Source organism: Lissotriton vulgaris, chromosome 7 (assembly GCF_964263255.1).
Source record: "Lissotriton vulgaris chromosome 7, aLisVul1.2, whole genome shotgun sequence".
In the NCBI taxonomy this organism is placed as follows: Eukaryota; Metazoa; Chordata; class Amphibia; order Caudata; family Salamandridae; genus Lissotriton; species Lissotriton vulgaris.
In genome coordinates, this window is record NC_141695.1 from 1731438573 (window position 1) to 1731466436 (window position 27864).

The window sequence follows — 27864 nt, forward strand, 5'->3', positions numbered from 1 at the left end:
GTGCTTTTGCATAGTCTATCCAGACGATCGGAACTCTATTGAAAGGAGGCTTCTGACTTCCATCGATTTGGGACCCGTCTGGTTTAGGATCCTGTTACTACGGTATCTTAAAGTACTTTAATGGTAGACTGGACACTACTGATTCATGGCCCTACCGTAAACCTTGTTTGCTTCCTGCATTATGCCCACGTCATGCTGCTGGGCATCACAGGTTCTGTGGTCCCAATCTGTCTTGACTGCATACCCTTTATTTCTGTCCTCAGAAACTTCACTATTAAATCACCAGAAACTGGTTATTTTACCAGCTCTAAAATAACCCACTGACGTCCTATAGAGGGGCTTATATCTGATTACTCTTCGACTGAGAGCTGTCTTTCAAGTGAGAACTCGTATGCGAGATCACGCAGACAGCTGAGCAGAGGTATGCTTTGAATTAGACTTCATTCAGTCCAGGTTGACTGAACAGCAGCATCATCACTGGGTTGAGTTTGGACTTCTTAGCGGAGGCCATTAATAGCATTGGATGCAACTGTCATGTTACAATGGTAGGGGCCCTCAACATGTAGGCTTTGTACAGAGTTGTGTAGGCCTCTTTTCCGGTTGCTCATCTGGCAGAATCGGCAGTATAATTCTAAATGACCTGTTCTGGATTCTGTACATGATGCTTACACGTTCAAAGAAACACATTATGTGCAACCGAAGAGCAGTAATTGCAAGTGCTTTTTCTGCTCCGAAATCATCAAAGCCTCTAACGGCAGAACAATCTTGAACCTCTTTTTCATTTTGGTACTTGTAGGTCTATTTTTGTCACTGCTTTCATTCACTGGGTGTATTTGGTTATGTGGTCTTAACCTACCTGAAGCAATGATCTTTACACGCTATTATTTCTTTCTCAGGTCTTCGTATCAATGGGGAGCTGGTTACTGCCTACCCACAGGTGGTGGTGGTCCGTGTTCCGACACCGTGGGTGCAGAATGATAGTGACATCACTGTCCTTCGACATTTGGAGAAGATGGGCTGTCGGTTGATGAACAGGCCTCAAGCCATCCTTAACTGTATCAATAAGTTTTGGACTTTCCAGGAGCTGGCAGGGCACGGCGTGCCTCTCCCAGATACATTCTCTTATGGTAAGCTGAAAAATGTCCTATCGTACTCTCAGAATTGGGTGGAGTCAAGGGATGTCTGAATGACGACACAGATGCACTAGGGAAGTAGAATAACCTAAAGGCTGATGCTGCAGTTTAATGGCAGAAATGTGTTTTAGGCATATGAGCTGGAGATCATATGCTTTAGCATAGATCACCATCTGGTGTTGGGTCCGGATGTTTGCACTTTTTGTTTGCAGAAGTCTTTGCAGTCATGAGGTAGGTGGCTCCTTTAGGTGATAGTGTGCTTTTGCCTTTTCCATCCCCAGAGTGTTTATTTTTTCTCACCATCAGGTTCAGGTGTGTATTGCTGCACTCGGTATAGTTTTCGAACCTCTTCAATGCGCAATCCTCTACCCTTGACAGTATTGTCTGATCCCCAGAACACGAAGAAAAATCCTGCGAAGAGTGTATCATTCCGATCGGGCAAGACCATCTGTGATAGTCTGGCTCAACGCCACAAGATGCAACGCAACAGCGGCTCTATACAGGTTATCTTCGGCGAAGATCTAGAATCCCACCGACCAGCCAAAGAACTGGTCTCCGTGTCTGGAGCAGACTGACATGGAAGACCTGCACATCACTCCAGGTCAACGTACTGAGTACAGATCCCCATGTCCCACTCATCCAAAACCTAAGGCTCCGGTATCTCACTCTCCTTCAGGCTCGGGTCGACACCGATGAAAAAGTTTCAGATGCCCCGTCCTCCAGCCTGGCTATGAAAACGCACAAGTCTTCCGGCTGCAGCCAGCCCTCTTCTGGTGCTGAACAAACACATTCGGCATCAAAACATAAGGAGAAACATGTCAGTTCCCTCACCATCGCCACAGAAGACCCCTTCAACACCGAAGGCATCGGAGCTGCAGTCCTCGAAACCAAAAGCTTCATATCCGCTATCATCCAAGCATAAAGCCTCAGAGCTGAAACATTCAACACCTAAAGGCTTGGAGCAGACACCCTCTGCACTGGAAAGTTCGTGGTCTAAACAGTTCACTCGAAAGCTTCAGACCATAAACAGTCTAAAAAGCGGTCAGATTCCAAATCTTTGGCACCGAAGATCTTCAACGCCAACATCCATTTCTAAAGAGAAAGGTTCGAGGCATGTGGGCTGCTGAAATCATATCTGTGCATAGATCGCCGGCTAGTGTTGGGTCCGGATGATCGCACATTGTTGTCCTGGAAGAGTCTTCAAAGTATCACGAGATGTGGCTCCTCCCCTGGACTACAATGCGCATGGGCATCGACTCCATCCCCAGATTGTTTTTTTCCGCCATTGGGTTCGGGTGCATATTGGTTCACTCAAGTTCGGAATCGATAAACTTTCTTTTTGGCCAAAAGGTCTTTAGTTTATCGTTGGTATTGTCTTGCGATCGGCGCCCAGTTCTGTTCCTGCTCAAGTTCCCGAGCTGGACATCCAGAGGAGCCGCATTGCTTTTCTGCACTGAAGGCCCGGTCGACGCCAGAGGTCTTATCGACGAACCATCATGGAACGGAGCCCGTTCAAAAGATGTCCTGTGTGCAACTCGAAATATCCTCACATCAACGTCCACCGGGTGTGCAACAAGTGCCTGTCGCCGTATCACGATGAAGCCAGCTGTATGGCTTGCTCTAGTTTCCGCTCCAAGAAGACCATTCGACTTCGACGCGCAGCTTGCAAGGAAGCCCAGCAGACGGCACCTGACCCGGTGAACATCTTCAATGCCGAGGACGATGAGGGGGCAGAGCGGGAGGTTCGAGAAAACCGGTCTGATCCCGCATCGGAGATAGACTCCAGATACGACGCTGATATTGAGATGGTCGATACTGAAGACATCGACGAGGTAGGAGACGACTATGGGGCCTCTAGAGCCATGGAAGATAGCTCAAGTGAGGAGCTAGGCCCACAAACTGATACTGGGGCCAAGGCACTTCATAAGGCTCAGGTCGAGGGATCACCACATGACCATACCCAAGATCTTCCACTGGGTTCTACAGCCCCGCCTTCGGGCCCGGCTTCGGACACTTCTAAGGAGCCACCGGTTGCCAAACCGAAAGAGAAAGCTTCGGTGTCTACGCAACCAAAAGCACTAGAGGCAAAATCTAAACCGAAAGTGCGTATTGCTTTGGTCGGCTCAAAGTCCACTGAACTTTCGGCACCGACCAAGCATAAGGGTGATATCGACCCGGTGCGGTCGCTAAAGGGCGTCGAGCCAAAGACTGGAACACCGAAAGCACTGGTCAGACGTCGACCCGAAAATATCGGCACCGTCGACACCGACAAAGGACTCGGAGCTCAGAAGGTTCTCGGTCCTACGTGTCGACCAGACAAGGTTAAGAGCGGTACGAACCTCGAGTCCACGCCTGGCGACGGCTCGAAGGAACCAGTTGAGTCGACGCAGCCGTCCGACTCCTTCTCGAAGCAGGTGTCTGAATCGCTGAACTGAATTAAGGAAAAGGCTTCGGCTGTCAGACCAAAGGACACTCCACCACCAAAGCCTGCCAGTAAACTTCAAAAGACGTCGGTGCCCATCAAGTTCACGCTGCTGCCGAAAGTGGTACCGAAGGCCTTCGCCTCTAAGATGGCCGACGAAGCGCCCAAGAAGGTGTCCACGGGGCTGAAGCCCACCACTGCGGTACCGGCCACAAAGCATCGACAACCCTCGCTTGAAGAGCAACAGGAGCAATTCATCGATGCAGAGACCGGCAGACTTTCTATTTACAAACGAAAGATCGCCCTGGAACAGCCTATGGAGCAATATAGAATCCCATTGTAAAAGAAGGATTCTACTAATACACCCGTTCTCCACGTGGCCAAGATGTCTCGCCCACTTACTCTGATGTGGAGACAGGGGAAGGTGACAATGAGGAATACAGCTATCCTGTGGACACTGATCCAGAGGATCATAATGAACCCTGGGTGGATGCTTCTGACCCAGGGGATCCACACACTGCCCCGGACAGTCAAGTGTATGCTGTGAAAACATCGCCTTCTGAAGACTCAGCGGCGTTTAATGCACTTATTGAAAGGGCATCCAAAAATCATGATGTCCAGCTCCATGCTGACCCTATTGGAGTGGATTTTCTGTTTGACACCTTTTTCCACCCCCGAGAGGACTGTCAAGACTCTGTAAATGCTGAAGGGTGTCTTGAAACATGCTGGAGAGATATTTAAGGAGCCAACAAGGGCCAGGGTAATAAACCGCAGAATTGAAAAAAAGTACAAACCGGCGCCTGGGGACCCTACCTACATTAAGGGACAGTTGCCGTTGGACTCTCTGGTTTTTCCAATGCCCGGAAGAGGGCTAACTCACAAACAACGGTTGATGCTCCTACCCCTGATAAAGAATCTAAAGTGCTAGAAGCATCGGGGAAAAGGGTGGCAGCTCAAGCGGCCAATATCTGGCGCATTTCAAACACTCAAGCACTCTTAGCCAGATATGACAGGCCCCATTACGATACACTGGAGACCCTGTTACAACACTTGCCAGATGAATGTAAGGAGGCAGCAGAGAGGCTCATACAGGAGGGGAAGCTCATATCAAATGCTTCTATCAAATGTGCACTGGACGCAGCAGACACCGCGGCCAGAGCCATTAACAAAGTGTCATGTTAAGGCAACATGCCTGGTTCAGAATCTCCGGGTTCAAGCCAGAGATACAGACCACCATACTAAATCAGCCGGTAAACCCTGATTGTTTATTTGGCCCAGAGGTGGACACCACCTTGGAAAAAATCAAAAAGGACACTGAAACTGCAGTCTATGGGGCTCTTCAGTTGCAGCAGTTCAGGGGTGGTTCTTTTTGTAGCTCAAGCAATAGAGGTGTTTCCAGAGGCCAGCTGTCCCAGCAAACACAGTACAATAAATGTGGCGCGCAAACCACATACACCAAACAAAGAGGTGGCTATCGTGGAAACAGCGCCAAGGGCAGAGGTCGTGGAAACAGCTCATTTAAGAAGACAAAACATTGACGTATTCCCTTAGTTCGAGGCATGTGGGCTGCTGAATTCATATCTGTGCATAGATCGCTGCCTAGTGTTGGATCCGGATGATTGCACATTGTTGTCCTGGAAGAGTCTTCGAAGTATCACGAGATAGGTGGTTCCTCCCCTGGACTACAGTGCGCATGGGCATTCTCTCCATCCTCAGTTTTTTTCCGCCATTGGGTTCAGATGTTATTATCTTAGCTCAAGTTAGGAAAACTTTCTACGAAGCCAAAAGGCTTTCGACAGCGTCTGTATTGTTTCGTTCGGTACCGATAACTTTGCTTCGAGAGGGCATCGGAGTCAGACGTTTGTGTTTTTTTCTTCCACATTCGACTCTATCTACGATCTACTATGGAAAGAAGCCCATTCAAAAAGTGTCCACTTTGTAATGCAAAATACCCGCACATCGATGTCCACCCGGTGTGCAACAAGTGCCTGTCCCCGGATCACAACGAAGCCAACTGTATGGCCTGTGCCCGGTTCAGATCGAAGAAAACTCTTCGGATTCGACGCGCGGCTCGATTGGAGTCGCAGAGATCAGCGCCTATTCCAGAAAACTTCTTCGGGACCAAAGACGAAGAGGTCGTTGATCTGGGGGATCAGGAAGAACACCCGATCTGGTTTCGGGCCATGACTCAGAGTAGGACGCCGAAGACTAAGAGGTGCTAGAAGATGACAAACGTCGTCGAAGAGGTAGGAGACAACACAGAGGCCCTTGGGGCTGTAGAAGATAGCTCAGGCGAGGAGCTAGGCCTAACCGGCTATACGGGGGCCGACTATGACGCACTCAATAAGGCTCGGGTCGAGGGATCGCCACAAGACCTTACCTGAGATCTACAGACTCGTTCTACAGCCCCGCATAAATGCCCAGACTACAGGTGATGCTCCTCCTCCTGACAACGAGTCAAAAGTACTGGAGACTTCAGGAAAGAGGGTGGCAGCGCAGGCAGCTAACATCTGGCGCATTGCCAACACTCAGACACTCTTAGCCAGATATGACAGGTCCCATTATGATACCCTTAAGACACTGTTGCAACACCTACCAGATCAGTACAAGGAGGGTGCAGAACTACTAATCCAAGAGGGAAAGCTTATAACCAATGCTTCCATCAAGTGCGCTCTAGACGCAGCTGACTCTGCAGCCAGGGCCATTACCACTAGCGTTATGTTAAGGAGACATGCTTGGTTAAGATTCTCTGGATTCAAATCAGAAATACAAACTTCTATCCTCAATCAGCCAGTTAACCTGGACTACTTATTTGGACCGGAGGTTGACACCACCCGTGAAAAAATTAAGACACCGAGACTGCAAAGTCTATGGGGGCTCTGCAGTCACAGCAGTTTCGGGGTGGCTCCTTTCGTCGCTCCAGTACTAGAGGACCTTCAAGAGGCCAATCCACACAGCAGACAGTATAATAAAGGAGGTACACAATCCACCTACAATAAAAACAGGGGTGGATATCGTCGAAACAACATCAAGGGCAGAGGAAACCATTCCAGATCCTCAGCCAATAACAAACAGTGACGCCCTGTCACTGCCCTGACCACATAACACCTGTCGGGAGGGGGGGGGGGGGGGGGGGGAGATCCATCACCACAGACAGGTGGGTGAGAGACATTGTTCAGTACGGGTATTGTCTGAAATTAACGTACACTCCACCCAACATACCACCAAGACACCGTCCTATGTCCGCAGAGCACTTACACTTATTGCAGCAGGAGGTCGTCAGCATGCTGCAAAAAGGAGCCATAGAGCTCGTGCCTGTAGAAGACCAAGGCTCAGGGGTGTACTCTCTGTACTTTTTAATACCCAAAAAGGACTGGTTTCTCAGACCTATACTAAACCTCAGGCCTCTAAAACAGTTACATTCTGTCAGAGCATTTTCATATGCTCACCTTACAGCAGGTTCTGCCGTTACTCAGTCAGGGAGACTTCCTCGCAACACTGGATCTGAAGGATGCGTATTTCCATGTACCCATACACCCATCACACAGATAGTATCTCAGGTTCACTATTCAAAATCAACATTATCAGTTCAAAGTCCTCCCTTTCGGAGTAACAATGGCACCCAGGGATTTCACATACTGCCTGGTGACAGTAGCAGTACACCTAAGGAGACAGCACCTACATGTCTACCCTTATCTGGACGACTGGCTTATTCAAGCAAAGACGGCCCAGCAGTGTGCCAGCCACATGTCCCACACCATTCATCTTCTTCACAATCTGGGATTCTCGCTGCATTATCTAAAGTCACATCTTCAACCCGCCCACGTGCGACAGTACCTGGGCGCGACAAACACTCTGACATCCAAAGCTCAGCCAAATTCAGCGAGGATAAACCGCATGCAATTGCTGATACAAAAATTCAGACCTCAACACTCGCTTCCAGCAAAAGTGTTCATGCAGTTGATAGGCATGATGGCCTCATGCATCTTCATATCATAGTCCCGCATGCGAGAATACATATGCGTCCGCTTCAGGAGTGCTTGGCATGTCAGTGGAATCGGGCTCAAGGACTATTGAAAGACCTAGTGTTGATGAGCGGTCGGGCATTCAACTCTCTGCATTGGTGGAACCCACAAAACCTTTGCAAGGACCGACCGTTCCAAGAGCCTGTGCCACAGATTATACTGACGGACGCGTCTCTCCAGGGATGGGGAGCTCATGTACTCCACTACACAGTGCAGGGACTATGGACAGCACAGCAAAAGATGCACATAAACCTTCTGGAATTGATGGCAATCTTCATGGCAATGAAGGCTTTCAAAGTACACTTGTGCAACAAGGTCGTGTTGATCCGGACGGACAACATGACTGCCATGTACTACATACAGAAGCAGGGAGGAATACACTCTCCACAGTTGTCTCATCTGGCTCAGAGCATGTGGAAGTGGGCTATTCAGAGGAACCTCTTCCTCATGGCGGAACACCTCCCGGGCAAAAACAACCAGATGGCGGATCTGCTCAGCAGACACAGCCACCAGATGCACGAGGTGGTAGATACATCCATCAGTACTCCAACCGTACTTCCAGCAGTGGGGTCATCCACAGATGGACCTATTCGCCACAAGGGAAAACGCAAAATGCCAAAGCTTCGCCGCCAGGTTCCCACATCTGCAGTCACAGGGCAATGCGCTATGGATGAACTGGTCAGGCAGGTTTGCGTACGCTTTTCCCCCAGCGCCTCTAATACCGCTGGTGGCACGCAAGCTGAAGCAACACTCGATGACACTCATCCTGGTTGCTCCAACGTGGGCACGCCAGCCATGGTACACCACGCTAGTAGAACATTCTGTGGTGCCGCATCAAAGACTGCGGTTAACACCCAGACTTTTAACTCAGAGCCATGGCGAAATTCAGCACCCAGATCCGCAACAGTTGAACCTTGCGATCTGGCTCCTGAAGTCTTAGAATTTGGCTACCTCAACTTGCCACCAGAATGCATGAACATCATCAAGGAGGCAAGGAGACCCACAACCAGAGCATGTTATGCGGCTAAATGGAAGAGGTTTGTCATATATTGTAACAATGACATTGACCCACTGGATGCATCTATTCAAAACATTATCTGTAATACAGATGTAATCTGGCGTACAGGTCCATTCGTATACATTTATCCGCAATAGCTGCTTATCTTCAAAACAGGCAGCACCTCTCACTATTCAGAGTGCCTGCCATTAAAGCTTTTCTAGAGGGACTCAAGAGTGATCCCTCCCAGACAACCACCTTCACCTGTATGGAACCTGAATGTGGTCCTCACCAGACTGATGGGACCATTGTTGTGAGATTCAATTTTTTACCTGGAAAGTTGCTTTCCTAGTAGCCATTACCTCACTAAGAAGAGTTAGTGAACTCCAGGCACTAACCATTCAGGAGCCATTCATACGCAAATAGAGTTGTACTACGCACCAACCCTACGTTCATGCCTTAGGTGATTTCGCAGTTCCACATGAACTATACCATAAAACTGCCTGTTTTCTATCCTAATCCAGAAAATGTCGCAGAGAGATCTCTACACACATTAGACGTCAAAAGAGCTCTTATGTACTATATAGACCGAACAAAGGATTTCAGGAAAACAACTGTTTGTTGCCTTTTCTCCATAGCACAAAGGCAATCCCATTTCCAAAGCAGGAATAGCCAGATGGATCGTTAAGTGTATACAGATTTGCTACGCAAAGGCTAAACGCACACTAACCATCCCTCCAAGAGCACACTCCACACGTAAGTTAGGAGCATCCATGACTTTCCTGGGGAATATTCCTTTAGAAGAGATGTAAAGCAGCCACATGGTCCACTACACATACATATACAAAACACTTCTGCGTAGATGTGTATTCTATACAGCAGGCAGCTGTAGGACAGGCTGTTCTCTCAACTTTTTTTCAGACTGACTGCTGCAGCTGGCACGGGCAGCTGCCGCTAATAGGAGGGACTGCTATATAATCTATGCACAGATATGAATTCAGCAGCCCACATGCCTTGAACCGAATATGCTACTTACCAGTATGCATCTGTTCTTGGCATGTAGGGCTGCTGACATTCATATCGCCCACCCTCCTCCCCGGCGCCTGTAGCAGCATTAGCATTCAGAATTACTATGTAGCATGGACATCACTCACTGTATTACACTCCATCTCTGCAACAATAGCGTAAAACAATCTGAGGATGGAGAGGATGCCCATGCGCACTGTAGTCCAGGGGAGGAGCCACCTATCTCGTGATACTGCGAAGACTCTTCCAGGACAACAATGTGCAATCATCCGGACCCAACACTAGGCGGCGATCTATGCACAGATATGAATGTCAGCAGCCCTACATGCCAAGAACAGATGCATACTGGTAAGTAGCACATTCATTTGGACGACTGGCTAATAAAAGCCAAGTCACAACACAGCTGCACACACCACACTCACAAAACAGTCCAGCTGCTTCACGACTTGGGATTCACGGTCAACCTCACCAAGTCTCATCTCCAACCCTCCAACACGCAAGCGTACCTAGGTGCCACAATAGACAGCTCTAGCGTACCCCAACCCAGTCAGGATACGCAACATGCAAACCCTGATATCACAATTTCAACCCCAACACTCATTACCAGCTCGAGTGTTCATGTAATTGATTGTGATGATGGCTTCTTGTATCCAAATTGTCCCCTACGCAAGACTCCAAATGCGTCCCATTCAGGAATGCTTAGCACGTCAGTGGAACAAGGCTCCAGGTCACTTAAACGATCTGGTGTTTGTAGACTGCCGCACCCATCGTTCTCTGCAGTGGTGGAATACACAAAACCTTTCCAAAGGGCGGCCGTTCCTTGACCCGGTTCCACCGACAGTGTTAACAGCAGACTCATCGCTCACTGGTTGGGGAGCTCCTCTTCAAAAACATACCATTCAGGGCGGACCATACGACAAACTCCACAAACCATCTGGAAGTGCTGGCAATCTTTCTAGCATTGAAAGCTTTTTAACTTAATCTAGTAGGCAAAGCTGTCCTAGTTCGTACAGACATGACAGCAATGTACTACATACAAAAAGAGGGAGAGACATTCTCTACTGCCTTCACACCTTGCTCAAAATATATGGAGATGTGCCATACCTCAAAAGATGTATCTCCTGGCAGAACACCTCACATGAGTAACCAATCAGTAGTCAGACAACAGATCCACAAATGGGAACTACATCCAAATTCTCCTCCCATTCTTCCAAATGTGGGGCTACCTAGAAATATATCTGTTTGCCACACACCTCCACGCAAAATGCCCAAACTTCACGCCCAGGTATCCACACCCATTGACCAAAGGCAATGAGCTATTGATGAATTGGTCAGGGAAATTTGCTTACGCTTTTCCACCAAAATTCCCTCACAATGATCCTAGTTGCTCCCACATGAGCTCGACAACCCTAGTTTACGACCCTTTTGGAACTATCAGTAGTTCCTCATCAAAAGCTACACCTCTCCTCCAAACTTCTCACTCAGGACCATGGAGAGATAAGGCTTCCAGATCCCTGTTAACTGAGCCTTGTGATCTGGCACCTGAAATCAATTTGGCTACCATAATCTCCCGCCAGACTGCCTGCACATCATTAAATAAGCTAGACGACCTACCACAAGAATATGCCACGCAGCAAAGTGGAAACAATTTGACATTTATTGTAATAACAATCAAATCAACCCATCATATGCTTCAATTCGGAATATAATTTGCTATCTTTTACACCTACCGCGTACTAACTTGGCGTACACATCTATACGATCACATCTTGCTGCAAAACAGACTTCACTTGTCTTTGTTTCATGTACCTGCTATCAAAGCTTTTATGGGAGGACTCAAAAGAATCATTCCTCCTAGACTTCTACCTTCCCCTGTGTGGAATCTTAATATAGTCCTTAACCCCTTGCGTGCGGGGCGTATTCCCCGCCTGTGCTGACTCCGCCTTGCGCGGGCGGAGTCATGACGGAACGGTTCCGTCATCAGCACAGCTCAACCGACGCTGATGACTGAACCGTTCTGTCATCAGCATGCAAGGGGTTAAGACTCATGGGCCCACAATTTGAACCTCTGCATGAATGTGAATTACAATTTCTGACTTGGGAGGTAGCCTTCCTTCTAGCCATCACATCTTAGTTGGTTGGCTTCAGGCACTAACATGCAAGAACAATTTTCACCAAAATAAAGTGGTTCTTAGGACTAACCCAACATTTTTACTCAAGGGTCTCTGGTTTTCATCTCAACCAGACTGTGGCAGAGCGTGCCCTTCAAACGTCGGATGTTAAAAGAGCAATACTTTGCAAGAACTAAATCCTTTAGGAAAACTAAAACTCTGTTGCTTTTTCATCCCCGCATAAAGGCAATCCCATATCTAAATCTGGTATTGCATGATGGATAAAGCGCATTAAAGTATGCTCCATTAAGCTAAACGCACCTTAACTATTCCCCCTAAAGCACTCAACATGCAAACTAGGGGCTTCTATGGCATTCTTCGGGAATATACCCTTAGATGACCTCTGTAAAGCTGCAACATGGTCTACACCACACGCATCCACAAAACACTATTGTGTATGTTAGAAAACAACAAGCTAGTGTGGGCCAGTCTGTTTTAAGAACACTATTTCAGACCACTGCAGCAGATGCATGTTAGCCACTGCTTGGGAGTAACTGCTGTACAGTCTATGCTAAAGCATATGATCTACAGCTCATATGCCTCGAACGGAAAATGCTACTTACCCAGTATGCATCTGTTCTTGGCATGTAGAGCTGTAGATTTATATGCACCCACCCCGATACCTTTATTCTGTTGCAGTACTATCTTACTTAGATAGAATATACATGGACATCATTCTACTCTACTAACTCCAGCCCCCTTATGCCAAAACAATCTGGGGATGGAGTTGATGCCGATGCGCACTATCACCTTAAGGAGGAGTCGCCGCCTGCCTTGTGACTGCAAAGACTTCTTCAAACAAAATAAAGTGCAAACATCCGGGCCCTACACCAGATGGCGATCTATGCTAAAGCATCTGAATCTACAGCTTACATGCCAAGAACAGATGCATACTGAGTAAGTAGCATTTTCCTTATTGTTTGTGTAATAGCCCAAAATGTCAGTTGACTGTCCCTTTTGTTCTATGCCTCCATGGTATGTTTGTTATTGTCCTTGTTTCCTAAAAATCTTTGACTCAAGTTCTTAGCGGCTCAAGCGGGCAGGATGTAAGCCATCCAAACCCCCATTTGTCACCCCTTTTTCCGTGCTGTCGACTTAGAAGATTAAAAATAAAAAATTCAAATCTAGCAATAACCATCCTTTTTGCATCCAAGAAGATCTGCCTTGGTTCTGACCAGTGGTGAGCGGGACAACTGTACATTCACTCCGTTATAGGATTTCCAGTAGCACAAAATCACATTACTTGTAGACAACATTTTACTCACCCCGACATAACACGCTGTGATGGGAGTTGGATTCAATGTAAACTGTGCAAAGCTGATATCCATTCCTGGTTCTCTGAACCCTGAAGCGCTCCACAAAGGTAGTTTTCTCAGTACTTACACATAGTACATAACTACTGCAATAGGTCACCCATCAGTGTAGCCCGGCTAGATTGGCTCAGCTATAGAAAGAAATGTATTACTAAATATTCTTTCAATACTATTTTGGCCGAGGTTCTCTGTCCTTTGTAAACTGTCAGGGCAAGGAGATGAGATTATTCTTTAGGTAAGCAAGAACCCCCTAGAACAGCAAGGGGCCTTGCCCCCCAAACTTTGTATTACAAGCTTCACAGCTCAGTGAATGTAAGAAACAGGAACATTGGCCACACGGAGCTGTAGTGGGATGTCTATGCTTTGATGTGGACACCAGTCAGACCCCTGAATGCCTACAATAGTAAACCCACAGAAATAACAGTAACGATGTGTGGCAAAGTTACAACTGAACCTTTCCTTCATCCATCACAGGACTTTAGCACTAGAAATCTTGTTGAATGGAAACTGCAGTGCCTCACTCTAAGACCTCCAAGGGCATGGTGTTCTTTGAACCTTGGGTGGGGTGTCCTCCAAGCTGAAACTGAATCTGCTACATTCAAATCATACATTGGGTTGTTCATCAAAATGCCAAGTGCTACCATAAAAGAACTCTTCCTATTTAAAAAAAAAAAAGTAAAATCTGAAACACCAGGTGTTGCATAACTTCCTAGATAACATGGCAGTAAATGCATTGCCAGAATCCTGCTGTCCATAGAAGGCTCATTGTAGTAATGTGTTGGGAAGCTGCCAGTGGAAAGCCCTGCGGCAAGACTCAACAGCCACAGCAGACACAGAAGCACACTATAAAGTATTACGAATGTTATCGATACCCCTCGAAGTCTGACACGTTTAGACCACAAACCTGCACTGTATTGGGGAGGCTGAGAGTTACTTGTGGATTTTAAACTGTTTGTTGGATTGTCCTCAGGCCAAACCATATGGGAATGAAATCCTTGCTGCAATGTAAACAATATTGGGATAGCTAATACCATCCACTCCAGCCTTTTTGTTTAAAGATCATGTGCACCCGAACCAAATTATCACCTTGGCTAATATTGTCAAACGGCTTGGAGCAGAAAAGGCATGCTAGCTGCATATTGGAATTCTTTTATTACATATGTTGGAACATACTAGCATTGGTGCGATTTGTGTGTTTTGGCATTTAGTTACATAGGCTTTGAAACAATATGGGACCCGTTAATAGATCCTTACCTAGGGGTATTCATACGGTTTCTTGCCCAACTTTGAACCCTAAACCAGTTTCACGGCGAGAGATGTTTTACCTAGGGAACAAGCAACAATGAAGAGGCAGCGGTTTAGGAGACAATCCATTCCTAAACGACACTGTGCTTCATAGTGCTAATTTCATGTATGGAAAGCAATAATGGTAGGCTTTGACTCCAAGTTTTTAGGGTGACTTGGAAGGGTGAAGGGAGAGAGAGTGTGTGTGGGGGGGGGGGGTGGGGCATTGAGATGTTGTGGCAAAGTACTGAGTGTTTACCAGAATGCCTATAGCTAAACGAGCCACTGTACACAGCGTGACTATATTGTAATGGCTTAAAAATGTTACTCCCATATTGATGTGACGAGGGGGATTTATTAGTAATCAAATATATTTATGATGGGATAATCTGATTGTAAGGGAGTTCTTTCTTTTTTTCGTACTTATCATTTGAACTGTTGGTTTAACTGTACATTGCAATGTGTATGCAAAATAACTGTTTTCTCTTGTATAGGTGGCCATGAGAACTTTGCCAAGATGATTGACGAGGCTGAGGTGTTGGAGTTTCCACTGGTTGTAAAGAACACACGAGGGCACAGAGGTATGAATAGCTGAATGGTCATTCGGTTAAAAGCAGTTTCTAGGCCACAGGTTTTTCTTTCTGGGAGTAGCATATGTAATGTGTAGCAGTGACTGTATAGAGGGTGCTCACTACTGCTATTCCTGCTTGCTCAAACTGTCGCTGTGATTGGTACTTCTAACCACAGATTCGTGCATGGAAACTGTCCTGCTTAAAACTACAGACTTTAAACCATGTAGGGATCTCACAAGCCAGTATCTGTAACAGGCCTCCGGCGTTTGGTTTCTTGGCGTGACTCTGAGGCATGTGTCGTTATGAATTTGAAGGCAGTCCTGGAATGTGAAGCAAAGCAGCATGATAAGCCTGCAGACCCTTTCCCACAACAGATCATTGCTGCTGCCATAGTCTTTTGGAAGTCTAAGTGGAGGCCAACAAGGATTTGTTCTCAGTCCCACTCACAGCCAGAGAAATGGCAAGGATGTTGGATGCCTCCATTTCTCTTCCGGTCCCCCAAGGAGCAGACTAAGCATCTGATTTTAATGCACCTAATTTATATAGGCAATGTTGTAACGGACTTAGGCCTTTAAAGAGGCCATATTGTGAATCTTTGGCACTCTTCCAACTCCACTCTAGTGCGCTTTCAGGCCCCAAGCATGCTGTAAGGCCTCCATTTGGGTTAACTTCTTTGGGTCTGCTCTCGGTGTATGCAGCTTCTGAACCACTCTTGGATTCCTGTTTTAGCAGACTTCAGTGTGGCGCCAATACCCACATCGGTCCCTTAATAGATGCCGGCCCAGTTTCTCGTCCTGAAGTTGTTGATGCACCTGGTCCCAGTTCAGTACACTCCCCTGCGTCCTAGCAACTCTTTGGTTGTGACCCGGTTATCCAGCTTTTCGATATGACCGTGAAGATGAGGATTATTTCTCCTCAACCTTGAAATCTCTACATCGATTTAGAGGTGGCCAGTGATTTTGGACACTTGCCTGGACACTGGATTGAATTCTCCCCTGGACTATTGATGGAAGAGTGCTTCCTTAGCGCTTGTGATAAAGGGTGCAGTAGAGGTGCTAGAATTGCAGCTGTCATCTATGGTAGTTCAGACATGTTAACAGAAGTACGCTACCTGGGTAGGCTTCCTCGGAGCCTTTACTACCATTCAATGAAGCACTACTGACACATTTGTGGGCACTCTGTCCAAGCCTTGTTCCTAGCCATCAGATGCAACAGGCCATCACCAGAGAACCCTGACTGCATACCAGGAAGCCTGGTGGTTCAGGCTTCCACCAGCAAGGTAAACCAAAAATAATTCCATATGATACACCCCCTCCCTCAAGCAGACTGGGTGTACTCCTGGGTCCTGTGCCAAGATGCACTTTGTCTGGAGCATTGTGGTATTCTGCTGGCCATCAACCACCTAGCACTGTGGTTCCCAAACTGTGCGCCGCGGCTCCCCGGTGCGCCGTAATGAGGTGCCAGGGGCGCCGCGGGCACACTGTGGGAAATTGCTACCAACAGCCCTCAGTCGTCCGTCATTCGGCGGGCTCGGCTTGGACAGGAGTAAGACGCACACTTAACGTGTAACTGTGAGAGTGAGCGCACATAAGGAGAGAGAGATGGAAAGTAAAGACAAAGGCACCAAGAGATAGGTAAGTGTGACAGAGGGAGAGCGGCAACGACACAGAAAAACCGAGATTAGGACAAAAATAGGGAGTGTGAGAGAAAGTCTTCGAAGAGAATATAGAGCACTAATTTGTGGAGTTTTATATAGCGCGAACTTAACCCGAAGGCATCAGAGCACTTCACAAATTTTACAGATTAAGGTAGACATAGAGATCAAAACAATGGCGGTACGTGAGCAAGACATAAGACGGCATGATTATCAGTATCAATGTTTGTTATGCTGTGAGACAAGACTTAAAGATATGTTTAAGCATTGTGCTGACTCGTTTCCTGGGACAGAGAAAATCAAGTAAAATCTAAATAACATTTAAACAATAAATGATAAACAATACATTAAATTGTACAGATACGTAGTTTTGCATACAATGCAGGTCATGAGAACGTGAACCTCAGTTTGGATTCTGATTTAAAATATAAAAGGTAAAAAAATATAGAATTGTGGACACCCAGGCGCTGTGGAGGACATGAGCCTGTTTGTTAGAAGAGCGCCTAGCTCTGTCCTGAAAGGAGGCGCTGATGGGGGGGGGGGGGTCGTAAATATGTAGGAAGGGAGGTCCATCGTGCTGGCAATGTCTGGGGGTGGGGGGCTGTAATTACTGCTAATGGGCCCAGATGAGTGGTAACTCCTAAGGCTTAGGGGTCCCCTAGCCTTCCTTACACGAGGTGATTCTGAACTAACGCAGGTGCAGCTGAACTTTGACTCTTGGTAGGTGACCTCAAACAGATTCTTGAAGTGCTTCTTTTTATGTCCTCTAGAGCTCGGCCCAGGACGAGGCCTATGCCCTGCACTGTCAGCTCCACTGTTTTATGTAGGCACAATGCGCACCGCGGAACACAAACCGCTTCATATATAGCGCTGTATAAAGCGCCTACTGATTAAACGTCTTCAGAGGCTGTTTATAAATTAATGGTGAAAAGCCTCTTGCACCGTGCTCTTTGTAATTTTACTACGTCATCTGATTTAATGCTCTCCAAAAGCGGCACAAGGCACCCTACCAAGTATTTTTTTGCAGTTTTATATAGCGCGAACTCCATCCAAAGGCATCAGAGCACTTGACAATAGCACCAGTTGCGTTACAGACGGACACATTCATTTTTAGGCACGGGGAGATTAAGTGATTTGCCCAGAATCACACGGTGTTGCGCATCCCTGCCGAGACTCAAACCCAGTTCCCCAGCTTTAAATTCGGCCGCTCTAGTAGTTTAGCCACATCCTCTCCTGGTGACCCGTGAAATGAATGTCTGATGGTTAAACGTGTCCTTCACCACTGTTCGGGGCCCTCAATGCTATTTCATACCACCATGAGCCTATGACTGTATGTTTAGACTCCGGAGGGAGAAAGCACCCCCAGGGGCAGTGTAAATTATTAGGATGGGAGTTGAGCAGGGCAGGGTCTCTGACAGAAATACATTTACTGAGAGACATGTCCTTAATTCGTGGTGAAACGGGAATCGGCAAGTGACATTTTTCCTTGAAGACAACTTTCAGAGATGGGCGTATCGTTTATTCTTCCACGACGATTTACTTAAAAACTATTATTTTTCTTTAGAAACCTTATGTTGAGACTGAAAGAACTATAACGAGTCTCTTTGGTGTTACCTCAAAGGCAGTGAAGTGACTGCTACAGAGTTAAGATTGTTTTTTTCATCTCGAGGCTGAAGGCAAAAATGGAGAGCTTGATAGGGACCCAGCCCACTTAAAACACTGGGTAGATGGGATCTGGTGAGCCATCTTGGGTTCATCAGAGCCATGGGCGTCCGTAGAATGGGGCAAGGGGGATTACTTGCCCCCCCTGGATCGCCAGTGCGCCCTGTGTGGGGGAGAAGGGTGCAAGGCAGAGGGGAGAAGGATGCAAGGTAGAGAAGGGTGCAAGGCGGAGGGAGTAGAAGGGTGCAAGGCGGAGGGAGTAGAAGGGTGCAAGGCGGAGGGAGTAGAAGGGTGCAAGGCGGAGGGAGTAGAAGGGTGCAAGGCGGAGGGAGTAGAAGGGTGCAAGGCGGAGGGAGTAGAAGGGTGCAAGGCGGAGGGAGTAGAAGGGTGCAAGGCGGAGGGAGTAGAAGGGTGCAAGGCGGAGGGAGTAGAAGGGTGCAAGGCGGAGGGAGTAGAAGGGTGCAAGGCGGAGGGAGTAGAAGGGTGCAAGGCAGAGGGAGTAGAAGGGTGCAAGGCAGAGGGAGTAGAAGGGTGCAAGGGGGGTGGTGATGAAGTTAAAAATGTGCCCCCTGGAAACATTTCTGCGGACGCCCATGATCAGAGCCCACCCCACGTACACTTCTTGTAACGCCACAGAGCTCCTTGAGCCTTTCTCTAGCCTGGTTACTTTTAGTGGGAGTGCTTTATACTACTCTATGATGGTGTTGTATGCATTGACATGTACTTTATAAGATCTTCGTGATTGCAAATAAAGTTTTATGGTGATGGCTTCTCTCTGAATCCTTCATCCCGTCTAGGCTTGATTCTTCATGTAGACCAGTGGTTCCCAAAGTGTGCGCTGCGGCACTCCGGTGCGCGGGTAAAAAAATGTTTGGGACCCACGGCTAACTGCCAATTTGGACACGGGAGCCAAGGGACAAAAAAGTTTGGGAACCACTGACCTAGCATGATCTTTGAATGCCAGGGCAGACTAACTCACTTGGTAGCACCTGGCAGATCAGAAAGTTTTTTTATCACCATTGAGTATATTGAGATAGATATGCTACATTAAGTATGAGTTAGGTACTTTCCCCTAATACAGTTTAAGAAAATAATTACAAACTTGCCTTCCTCTTCTACGTTTCGCCTTGTATTTGTTATTCAAGGACCATATCAACAAAAGTGTGCTAACTGCTAGCTACTGATTCAAGCATGTGAATCGATGAAAGTTCCAATACTAGAGTAAAATAAATTACCTGTAACTATGGTGCTCCACTATTGGAATTTATTTTATAGATTCACATGCGGAACGCCCTCCCCCTTTGAGAAGCTCGCCCATAAAACCTTTACTAATATGCTTATTGCACTAATGCTGTGAAAATCTGAAGGTCTGATGTACTCTCAGGAGTTTTATAGTGGATAGGGTGTTCTGTTTGGCTAAAGCCTAAATTTAGTCTCTTACAAAAAGATGAATTTTACAAAACTGAAAGGGGCGTAGGCCTGTTTTTCTAGTTTATGCTAACTTTGCATTGCTGTGTTGATATACCTGGGACGCCAATCTTGACAGTGGAATCACTCAAGCGTGTGAATCTATGAAAGATTCCAATACTGGAGAACAATGGTTCCAGGTAAGTAACTTATTTTCTTGGAGTCTCTTGGCTGGCCTCTGGACACGACTTCAACTAGGACTCAGCAGGCACAGCCCCCTCCTTTGCTAGCCACCAGGTTTAGCAGGTGCAGTCCATGCTGGTGCAGCCTCTTTGCCTGTTCCTTGGTGAAGCAGAGCAATTCTATCCAGACCAGATCAGCGATTTGGGTGCCAAGGCTGGTTCAGAAAATGCCCTTAGGGTACTGCACGGTTGGTTTCAAATGGGCTACGAAGTTTCTGCCCTCCTGATGACTATCCCTGGACTCCCCATTTAGACCTCTGACAAGATGGCGGAACCACTCTCTGCATTCAGAGCTCCCTAGCCCAATTTGGAGGTGTGGCTACCAAGGGAGCTTTACTCACCAGAAACATAGTTTTGATAACCAGCTTCTGCTCTTTTCCTTGTGCTAGCTAGCCTGCCTAAAGTGCAAGCCCCTCCCAAGTGTCCCCATTTGTTCTTCATAAGTGGCGTCTGCTTTAAAACTCTCCTTTTGGGTCAGTCTGTAGGTTTTGGCAGCGGGTTGTAACACATCCAGTGCAGGCCCCCTGGGTCTCTTTTTCTGGGAGTCATTAGCACGTCTCCCCAGGAGTGCAGCAAGTGGTCTGGTTCGAGCTTTGTGTGCAACAGTAAGTGCACAGAAGATTGAAGGTAACAAAGACCACTTTGTAAAAATTACTCACCAACTTGCTACTTTAATTTCGACTTTAGAGCATAGTCTGGTTTAATTTAATGAGTCACTTTATAACTTGGAGTATCAACTTTGGTTGCACTGTTCAGGTATAGGCATTGCTAAAGGGTCAGCGTGTAACCCTGCACTTGGGGTGGTCAAGTCTTCCCACTGGAAGAACAGCGGTTCTGTGGGCTTTCTTGCTCTCAGAACACGTAAAACACAGTGCTCTGCCCATAAAATATGCTGCACCCTGCGTTAGGGCTCGGTTGGCCTGTCTTGGGGGTGGCTTGCACGTTTTTGGGGAACATTTGACTTTGCCATTGATTTAAATGGCAGTTAGGCTAGTAGTTTGAAATGGCTATTCCAGTCTGCAATGGTAGATTGGGAGACTTGTTTTTTTTCCCTTGGTCATACCTTGTGTGGCATACCCAGTGCTGCAGACCCTGGGTGAATTCAAAACTTGCAGGCCTTGGGAACCATGAACTAAAGGCTTACAGGTAAGCTAGCCTATGCCAACATGGTATAGCCAATGTAACGTGCATATTATGAGGTTGGGTCACTGGCACTGATATCTGTTTAGCAGGCCTGAGTGCACTCAGTTAAACTAGGAGCATCAATCGGAACCTGAATGTGACCATACAAAAAGGCATTTCCTTACACTTTCCTGTCCCATTTTCTTTTCTTAAATTTTATTAAAAGGACTACATACAATTTAAGCAGATGTGTTGTGCTCTACTGTGAAAGTTAGTTCGTCTTTTTCCAACAAAATGATTTCTGTATGACTAGATGAGGGCATGAACATTAGTTTAATCTAACTACATGGAGGCATTCAAAGTTAATTTATCCTCCTGCATTCTACAAGAGTGAACATGTTAGATGTTAGTGTACTGTTTGTGACCAGAAATACAGCCACCGACTTGCTATGTTAGATGGTGGTTGGCTTAATTGGCTTACATGACTGTTCTATAGTTGGTTCTGAACTCTGACTCGAGTTTTGACCTTGGTTCATGTACATCACTGTTTTCATTGTCCAAAAGGACCTTATTACAAGTGACTGGGATAATTACCAAAACATGTATATATTTTGAAAATTGTCTCATATGTGCTCTGACGAAGAGGTGATTTAATCTCTTCCCAAATGTTTTTTGACTTGTATATGTAATTTAAATATTTTTGTTGCTTAAATTGTGTATGCTGGAACCACTTACTCACTGTAACATTGAATACCCAGGTCCCAGTACTTTTAGGTTGACCCTCCTAGGTAATAATCTTATTACAAGTGAAGCGCATTTCTTAATGCCAGGTGCCAATCTCCTTCTCTCCCCCCTCCCCTTGCAGGTAAAGCAGTGTTTCTTGCCCGGGACAAGCACCACTTAGCCGATCTGTCGCACCTAATTCGACATGAAGCCCCATACCTGTTCCAGAAATATGTGAAGGAGTCTCATGGGCGAGATGTGCGAGTGATTGTGATTGGCGGTCGCGTCATTGGGACCATGCTTCGCTGCTCGACGGACGGCCGCATGCAGAGCAACTGCTCACTAGGTACGTCTGTTCATCCCATGTGAGCTCATGGGAAGCTCAAGCATGCCTGTGCCCGCTCTTATGTTTTGTGATTAAATTGTTGGTTTTTTAGTCCTTATCAGAAGGCACTGCTTCGTATTCTGAGTTTACGTGCACTGAGGGCATTGCTTTCCTCCCTTCAGATCGGTGGCATTGTTGGCAACACCTTTCTCTTTCCCTTTCTCCAGGTGGCGTTGGGATGATGTGCTCATTGAGCGAGCAGGGCAAGCACCTGGCGATCCAGGTCTCCAACATCTTGGGCATGGATGTCTGCGGCGTGGATCTGCTCATGAAGGAGGACGGCTCCTTCTGCGTCTGCGAGGCCAATGCAAATGTAGGTTTCATTGCCTTTGACAAGGCCTGTAATCTTGACGTGGCAGGCGTAGTAGCAGACTACGCCATCTCCCTGCTGCCTGGCAGGCTGACGCGGCGGATGTCCCTCCTCTCGGTGGTGTCCAGCACCAGTGAGACCAGCGAGCCTGAACTCTGCCACTCAGTGGGCGCTGCTCCTGACGCTGTCGATAATATGAGTGCTAGCTCCAGCTCTGTTGACAGTGACCCGGAGACAGTAGAACGAGAACCCCCCTCCAAGCTCTCCGGGGGGCTGTTCAACATGAATCAGTTGCTGGCCACTGAAATCAAGCTCCTGGTGGAGTGAACCTAGGGCTGGGTGCAGCCGCCCGCTCCCTTTGACCAAGCCGCAACGCAGTTTGTCAGGCTAGTGCATTGTATTTACCCGGGTTGGAAAAGGCACCTCCTTTCCTCCTAGCACGCCTGCTTAGTCATTGGCCTCCAAGAAATGCGTCCGAAGCTCCAAGTTTCCTTTTTTCAGTATTTATTTACCGCACTCTTAGGCCTGTTGGCTGTTGCTGCAGCGCCACGGGGCGGAGCTCACTATAAATATATATATATATGTACATGTGTGTAATATGGTTTATTTTTAATAATTAAGATTGGACATTGCCAAAAAACTTCTTGCCCTGCTTCTGCGAAACAGGCTCGAGCTGCTGCATCTGTCCTATCTGGAGGAGTCTGCCTGGTTTTTGTTCTTAGTCTGCTGGCCTGTGCAGAGCCTTCACAACCCAGTTAAAAAAAGACACTTGTTGACTCTTGTGCCATGCCATGTGGAGTAATTGTGGGTGGATAGGTACACTGGGATTATGCAACACCTATTTATCGCCATTTAAAGGCCGGGTAAACTGGGAGAGCAGTTACTTTAGCTGAAGGAACCTGCTATTTCTGGTATTTGCCAAAAGCACTCCATGGCATTAGTTCAACCAAAGTACTCGCTGTTGCCACCACCTTAAGATTATGGCCACACTGCTTGGAGGCAAATTCTCGTTTTTGGGTAGTAGCACTTTGCAGAGGAGCAGTAGTAGGCTGAAAGTCCTAAGGGTTTCAGCCCTCCAGCAAGTGCTTTCAGTCATTTGGAGATGTGGTCCGTCCTTGCAGACGATTCGGTGACTTTCAAACAGCTGACGATAGAGTCAAGAATGGGAGATTGGCTGAAGGAACTTCACCACCAGAATTGACAGGTTTCTGTAATGACTTCTCAGCCCCTACATTTTGCAGGCCTGCTAAACTGCGTTGTGTGCTTGGTTGTAAAATAGTGTTTAAAATGTGAAGCAGGCAGAAATTCTTACTTTGGCTGTGCATTGCTTCTTAATGTTAGTGTTTAGTCTAATTTTTTTTAAACTGTCTTGCTTTCTTTATATAAATAAATGCCTTGTTTTTAATACTTGCTAGCCCAGATCCAACTCCAATGCTTGCAACTTTGAAGGTGCCCCCTGTCTGCGAACACACTACCGTTTTACCAAGCTGTAAACCTGTTTTTTTTTTTTTTTTTTTTTTTTACTGGGCTGGTGGAAGTAGTGAAGGGGGTGTGGTGTATTGAAACGCCAGTGGTGGCTTGTCCAAAACAACTGGGTAAGATTAAATATAGAAGCTTTCGGTTCACTTGAGAAAATGCAGTTTCTCTTGGTTTAGAGTTTTAAAAATATTGGGGATCTTGGTCACTCTGAGAGCCCTTTTTGTGCCTATTGACTAAATCTTTAGCTGATGGCCTTCATTTCCTGCCCTGATCACAGCTTCAACTATCAAAGCTGCGGCAAGAGCTGTTACATTGGGTGGAGTTCAGTGCAGTATCTCATCCCTTGCTCATGTGCATGGCTGTAACCCTGGCAGCCTGATGCTGTCTTTCCTTCACGTTGGTTTGAGCCATTTCTAAAGCAGCTTTTACTCTGAAGGTAATGCTGTTTGTTTCCAGGGGTGCGGAGCAAAAAGCTTACCAATTCTTTTAGTCGGTGCTGATTATGCCATTCTCTTGCGCCTACTTCTGCTAGACCTCCAACTCTATCCCCTTCATCTCCCAAATGCTTGCCCATTTCCCCTACCCCAGTGATGAAATAACAAAGTTCTTTGAGACGCCATCATGGATCGAGAAATGTGGGTGAGACCATGCCCAACGTGGGGGATGGAGGAGGGGGGATTCTGTGAAAGAGGGTTGGGGGTGCTGCTCTACCTCCGCCCACAGGTGACTCGGGTGCTCCAGACTTTGGACTCAAAGCAGAGGAGCATCAAGTGCGGCTCTTCTCCATGGACTGAACCATCGCTTCTGTCATACCACACCCTGTGCTGTGTACATCCTTCACTGGACCTTTTTTATTGAAAGAAATCCCAATGGACACTACAGGAGAGACAGACTTCAAGCGGCATATGGAACAGTTGTAGAAACCGGCAAAGGTCCGAACATAAATCCTGCTGTACAGTTTCCTGATTTTTTTAATTTAAAAACGGAATGTAATAAAGGAAGAAACCATTGAATTTTTTTCCCGGTACAATTAAATGAAATTGAAGATAAACAGAAGGTTTGATTGTTGCCAGTGAGCAGCGTAAATGTGGGTTGCCCGCTGAATAGTATGGTTGGGCGGTGGGTAGCTTGGCTTTGCTCCCTCTTGGGTTCAATGCTGGTCCATGAATAATAGGCTGTTTTAGTCCTAACCAGTAACTAGCAGGATAATGGTTCGTAGTGCAGTAGTTTGTAAACTGAGCAGATTTGCCTAAAGTGGGTGAGCTCGTCCTTCTTGGCAGTCTGGAGATATATTGCAGAAGGGCCCTCCTGCTAGATTTGCAGATGCGCCTTTATTGAGAGTAGTCATGAAAAGGTCTTGGGACTCTGCGGCAGCCGGCTTGGATCCCTGCAAGTGGTAGAGGGGGAAGCCAAGACTGCTAAATTGGAGGAATCGCTCCTAATGGAATGCAGTGTGAGCGTTCAGACCAGGACTGGTATGTGGCCAGTGCACTGTCCACTTGGCTTGGTCAATGAAGGTGCAAAGCGCTCTAGAAGACAGGAATGGTGTGAGACTTCCACTTTCCAGACCTCTGCAATACTTGGGCGGAATGGGTGAGTAGCTTGGGAAGGCACTGCTGTGGTTCTGTTGAAAGTGTTGTCTGAGTCATGTCGTAGCATTCAAGTGGTGTGGGTGAGGCTTGAAATCACTTGTTGGGTGATAGATTTCTTGTGGTAACTGTTTGAGTGACGTTAAAGGCATTTATTTGTACGGACAGTGCGTGAACTCTTGGTGGGTAGGGGGTGGTTGTTGGTCCTGCAGAAGTGTTTGGGGTGGGGGGCATGTTTGTAAGTACACTTTTTTAAAACTTATTTTCTTCATGTGGAGGACAGCCCTGTTAGGCCATTCTCAGGAGCTGGTATGTAGTTCCGACTTTTGTGAGTAGTGGAGTATGATCACTTGGACATCCGTAGTGTTTAACCCCAGTTTTGCTTGCATGTGGTGACATGGTATTCTGTCACTGTGCTGCAGTCATGGTGCAGTATTCCTTCTCGGTGGGATGGGCTTCATTCAGTTGAGTGAACCTAAGTCAGATGTAACTCCAGTCTTTGGTGGGCCGGCAGTGACTTACCCGAGACTGGCATAAGTGTGCAGTAGTCTCTGGGGTTAAGTGGGAAGTAGTGTAGTGTGGATGGTCAATCTTCAGTGGGCACCAGATGTGATTCCCAGTTAGATTGAGAGCAATGGTGTTACATCTGTTGGAGGTTCAGCTGTGGTATTGAGTAATAAACTTGGGCTGGAGGGGAAGCAGCATATGGAGACTTGGCTGAAGTGTTTCCATACTTAGTTGAGCACTTATGCTTTTCCTAGTTTCAGGTGGGTAGCTTTGAGTTCTTTTGGGTGTGTAGATGTGGCCTTCACACTGTCGGTTGGCAGAGGTGATCTTGGGTGGGCAGCATTGGTGTAGAGCAGTTAGTAGAGCAGGATTTCTGGTGGTGTCTGAGCAATGCTGCTGTTCTGGGACAGTTGGTGTATCACCTTCATGCAGGGGTACGTTTTTGCTTGACCGTGGGAGGTGGGAAGAGGGGAAGCGAGTCTGAAACTGCTTTTCACTTTTAATGCTTTTTATTTTCAGGTTTTCTGTACTTGTATGCGTGGTGCCATGGGTGAGGATATGGGGCAGCGGAACACTAGCCAATCACGCGGTATTTTTGTAATTGATAACTTGTCTTATTTGCTGTCTTTATTTTGTTTTTTCCTCTTGAGTAAGCACTCCCAACCCTCTTTGGCCCTTCTTGGTTCTGATTCAGTATCTTGCCATGTCTGCAGAACAGACTTTGTGGGTACCCCTTAACTGGACTCTTGTTACAGAAACAACTTTTGACTTCCCGCTCTTGTCTTGTAGTATAGTCTCCCTCTTCCACCCTACCCATGGATCTTTGAAACGTAAAGGGGCCACCAACAAGGGACATTTTTAGTATTAAATAGAACCAAGGTTTGGTACGGTCTGACAGTGCTTCGTTCCACCAATTCTGGTATTAAAGGATTCCAATGCTGTTCTCACAACAAAGCTGCAGATCAACCTGTCTCCCTAACATTGCTTGAATCTGGTCTGCAGCTAACCCTGGCTTCTTATGTCCACCTGATTGATATCGATGTATTGTATGACTTGTCTTATTTTTCACCCATGCTTGATTAAAGTCTTTCAAATGCTTTTCAGGACCGTGAACCACGTGATAAGCTCTTTTAAATGTAGGATTTCGCCAAAAGAGCAGACGAAACGGCATGTGTTCATAAATCTGCGTCGGGTGACTTATTTTTTTTAACTAGTTTGAAAAGAATGTTCATTATCTGTCTGAGTTTAATTACTTTGATTGCTTATTTTGAACTGTTGCCTTTAACCCGCTATAATTGCTTCCACAGGCCAAAAACATTAAGTGCTTTGAATGGATATGTTTTGTGTCTTTGTTCTAACCCTGCCCACTGCTCTTCTTGCCAACATTGCAGGCGTCCAAACCTTCCCCTGATGAGAGTGGGGTTAAGAGTTCTGTGCCCCCAACCCAAAACCCCTATATCCATGTGGTATAATGTAAAAACACAAACCTCAAAAAAACAAACCTTGCAGTCATCAGGAGGAGGACCGGCCCACAAACCGTGTCCCCAAGGTAAATCGGTTTTATTTTTCCCCATCCTATTACATCCATTTTTTGCTCAATATCCCTTCTTGCCTCTTTGCTTGACCTTCTCTGTGCTTTTCCTGTTATGCGGAAGTGATTGTTCCTTTTTCAAATGTTTTGGGGGGAAATCGAGGGTTGAGGGATTAAGTTTCCTGCTTTCCTTGTATTTTGCACGGACTTTTCATTTGGAGCCTTCTGGACTTCTGATTTCAGGTGAGACTGAGGACCAAAAGTATACAATTTGCGAAGTGTCTAGAAAATCCACTTTCCTGTTAATTTG

The 27864-nt window shown here is 46.7% G+C and overlaps 1 protein-coding gene and 1 long non-coding RNA gene across 2 annotated transcripts in view; both read left to right on the plus strand.

Annotated features, from left to right (window-relative positions):
- RIMKLB (ribosomal modification protein rimK like family member B) overlaps positions 1-24940 on the plus strand; it is a 41760-nt gene extending 16820 nt beyond the window's left edge. Inside the window, exons 3-6 of the mRNA XM_086932982.1 lie at positions 897-1127; positions 14866-14952; positions 21896-22099; positions 22306-24940. Of these exons, the coding sequence (XP_086789108.1) occupies positions 897-1127; positions 14866-14952; positions 21896-22099; positions 22306-22775 (992 nt within the window). The 3' untranslated portion in view covers positions 22776-24940. The remainder of the gene's footprint in view (positions 1-896; positions 1128-14865; positions 14953-21895; positions 22100-22305) is intronic.
- Positions 24941-25621: 681 nt separating this feature from the next.
- Positions 25622-27864, plus strand: part of LOC147706486 (uncharacterized) — a 47068-nt gene continuing 44825 nt past the window's right edge. Inside the window, exon 1 of the long non-coding RNA XR_015297642.1 lies at positions 25622-27572. This is a non-coding gene — a long non-coding RNA (uncharacterized LOC147706486). The remainder of the gene's footprint in view (positions 27573-27864) is intronic.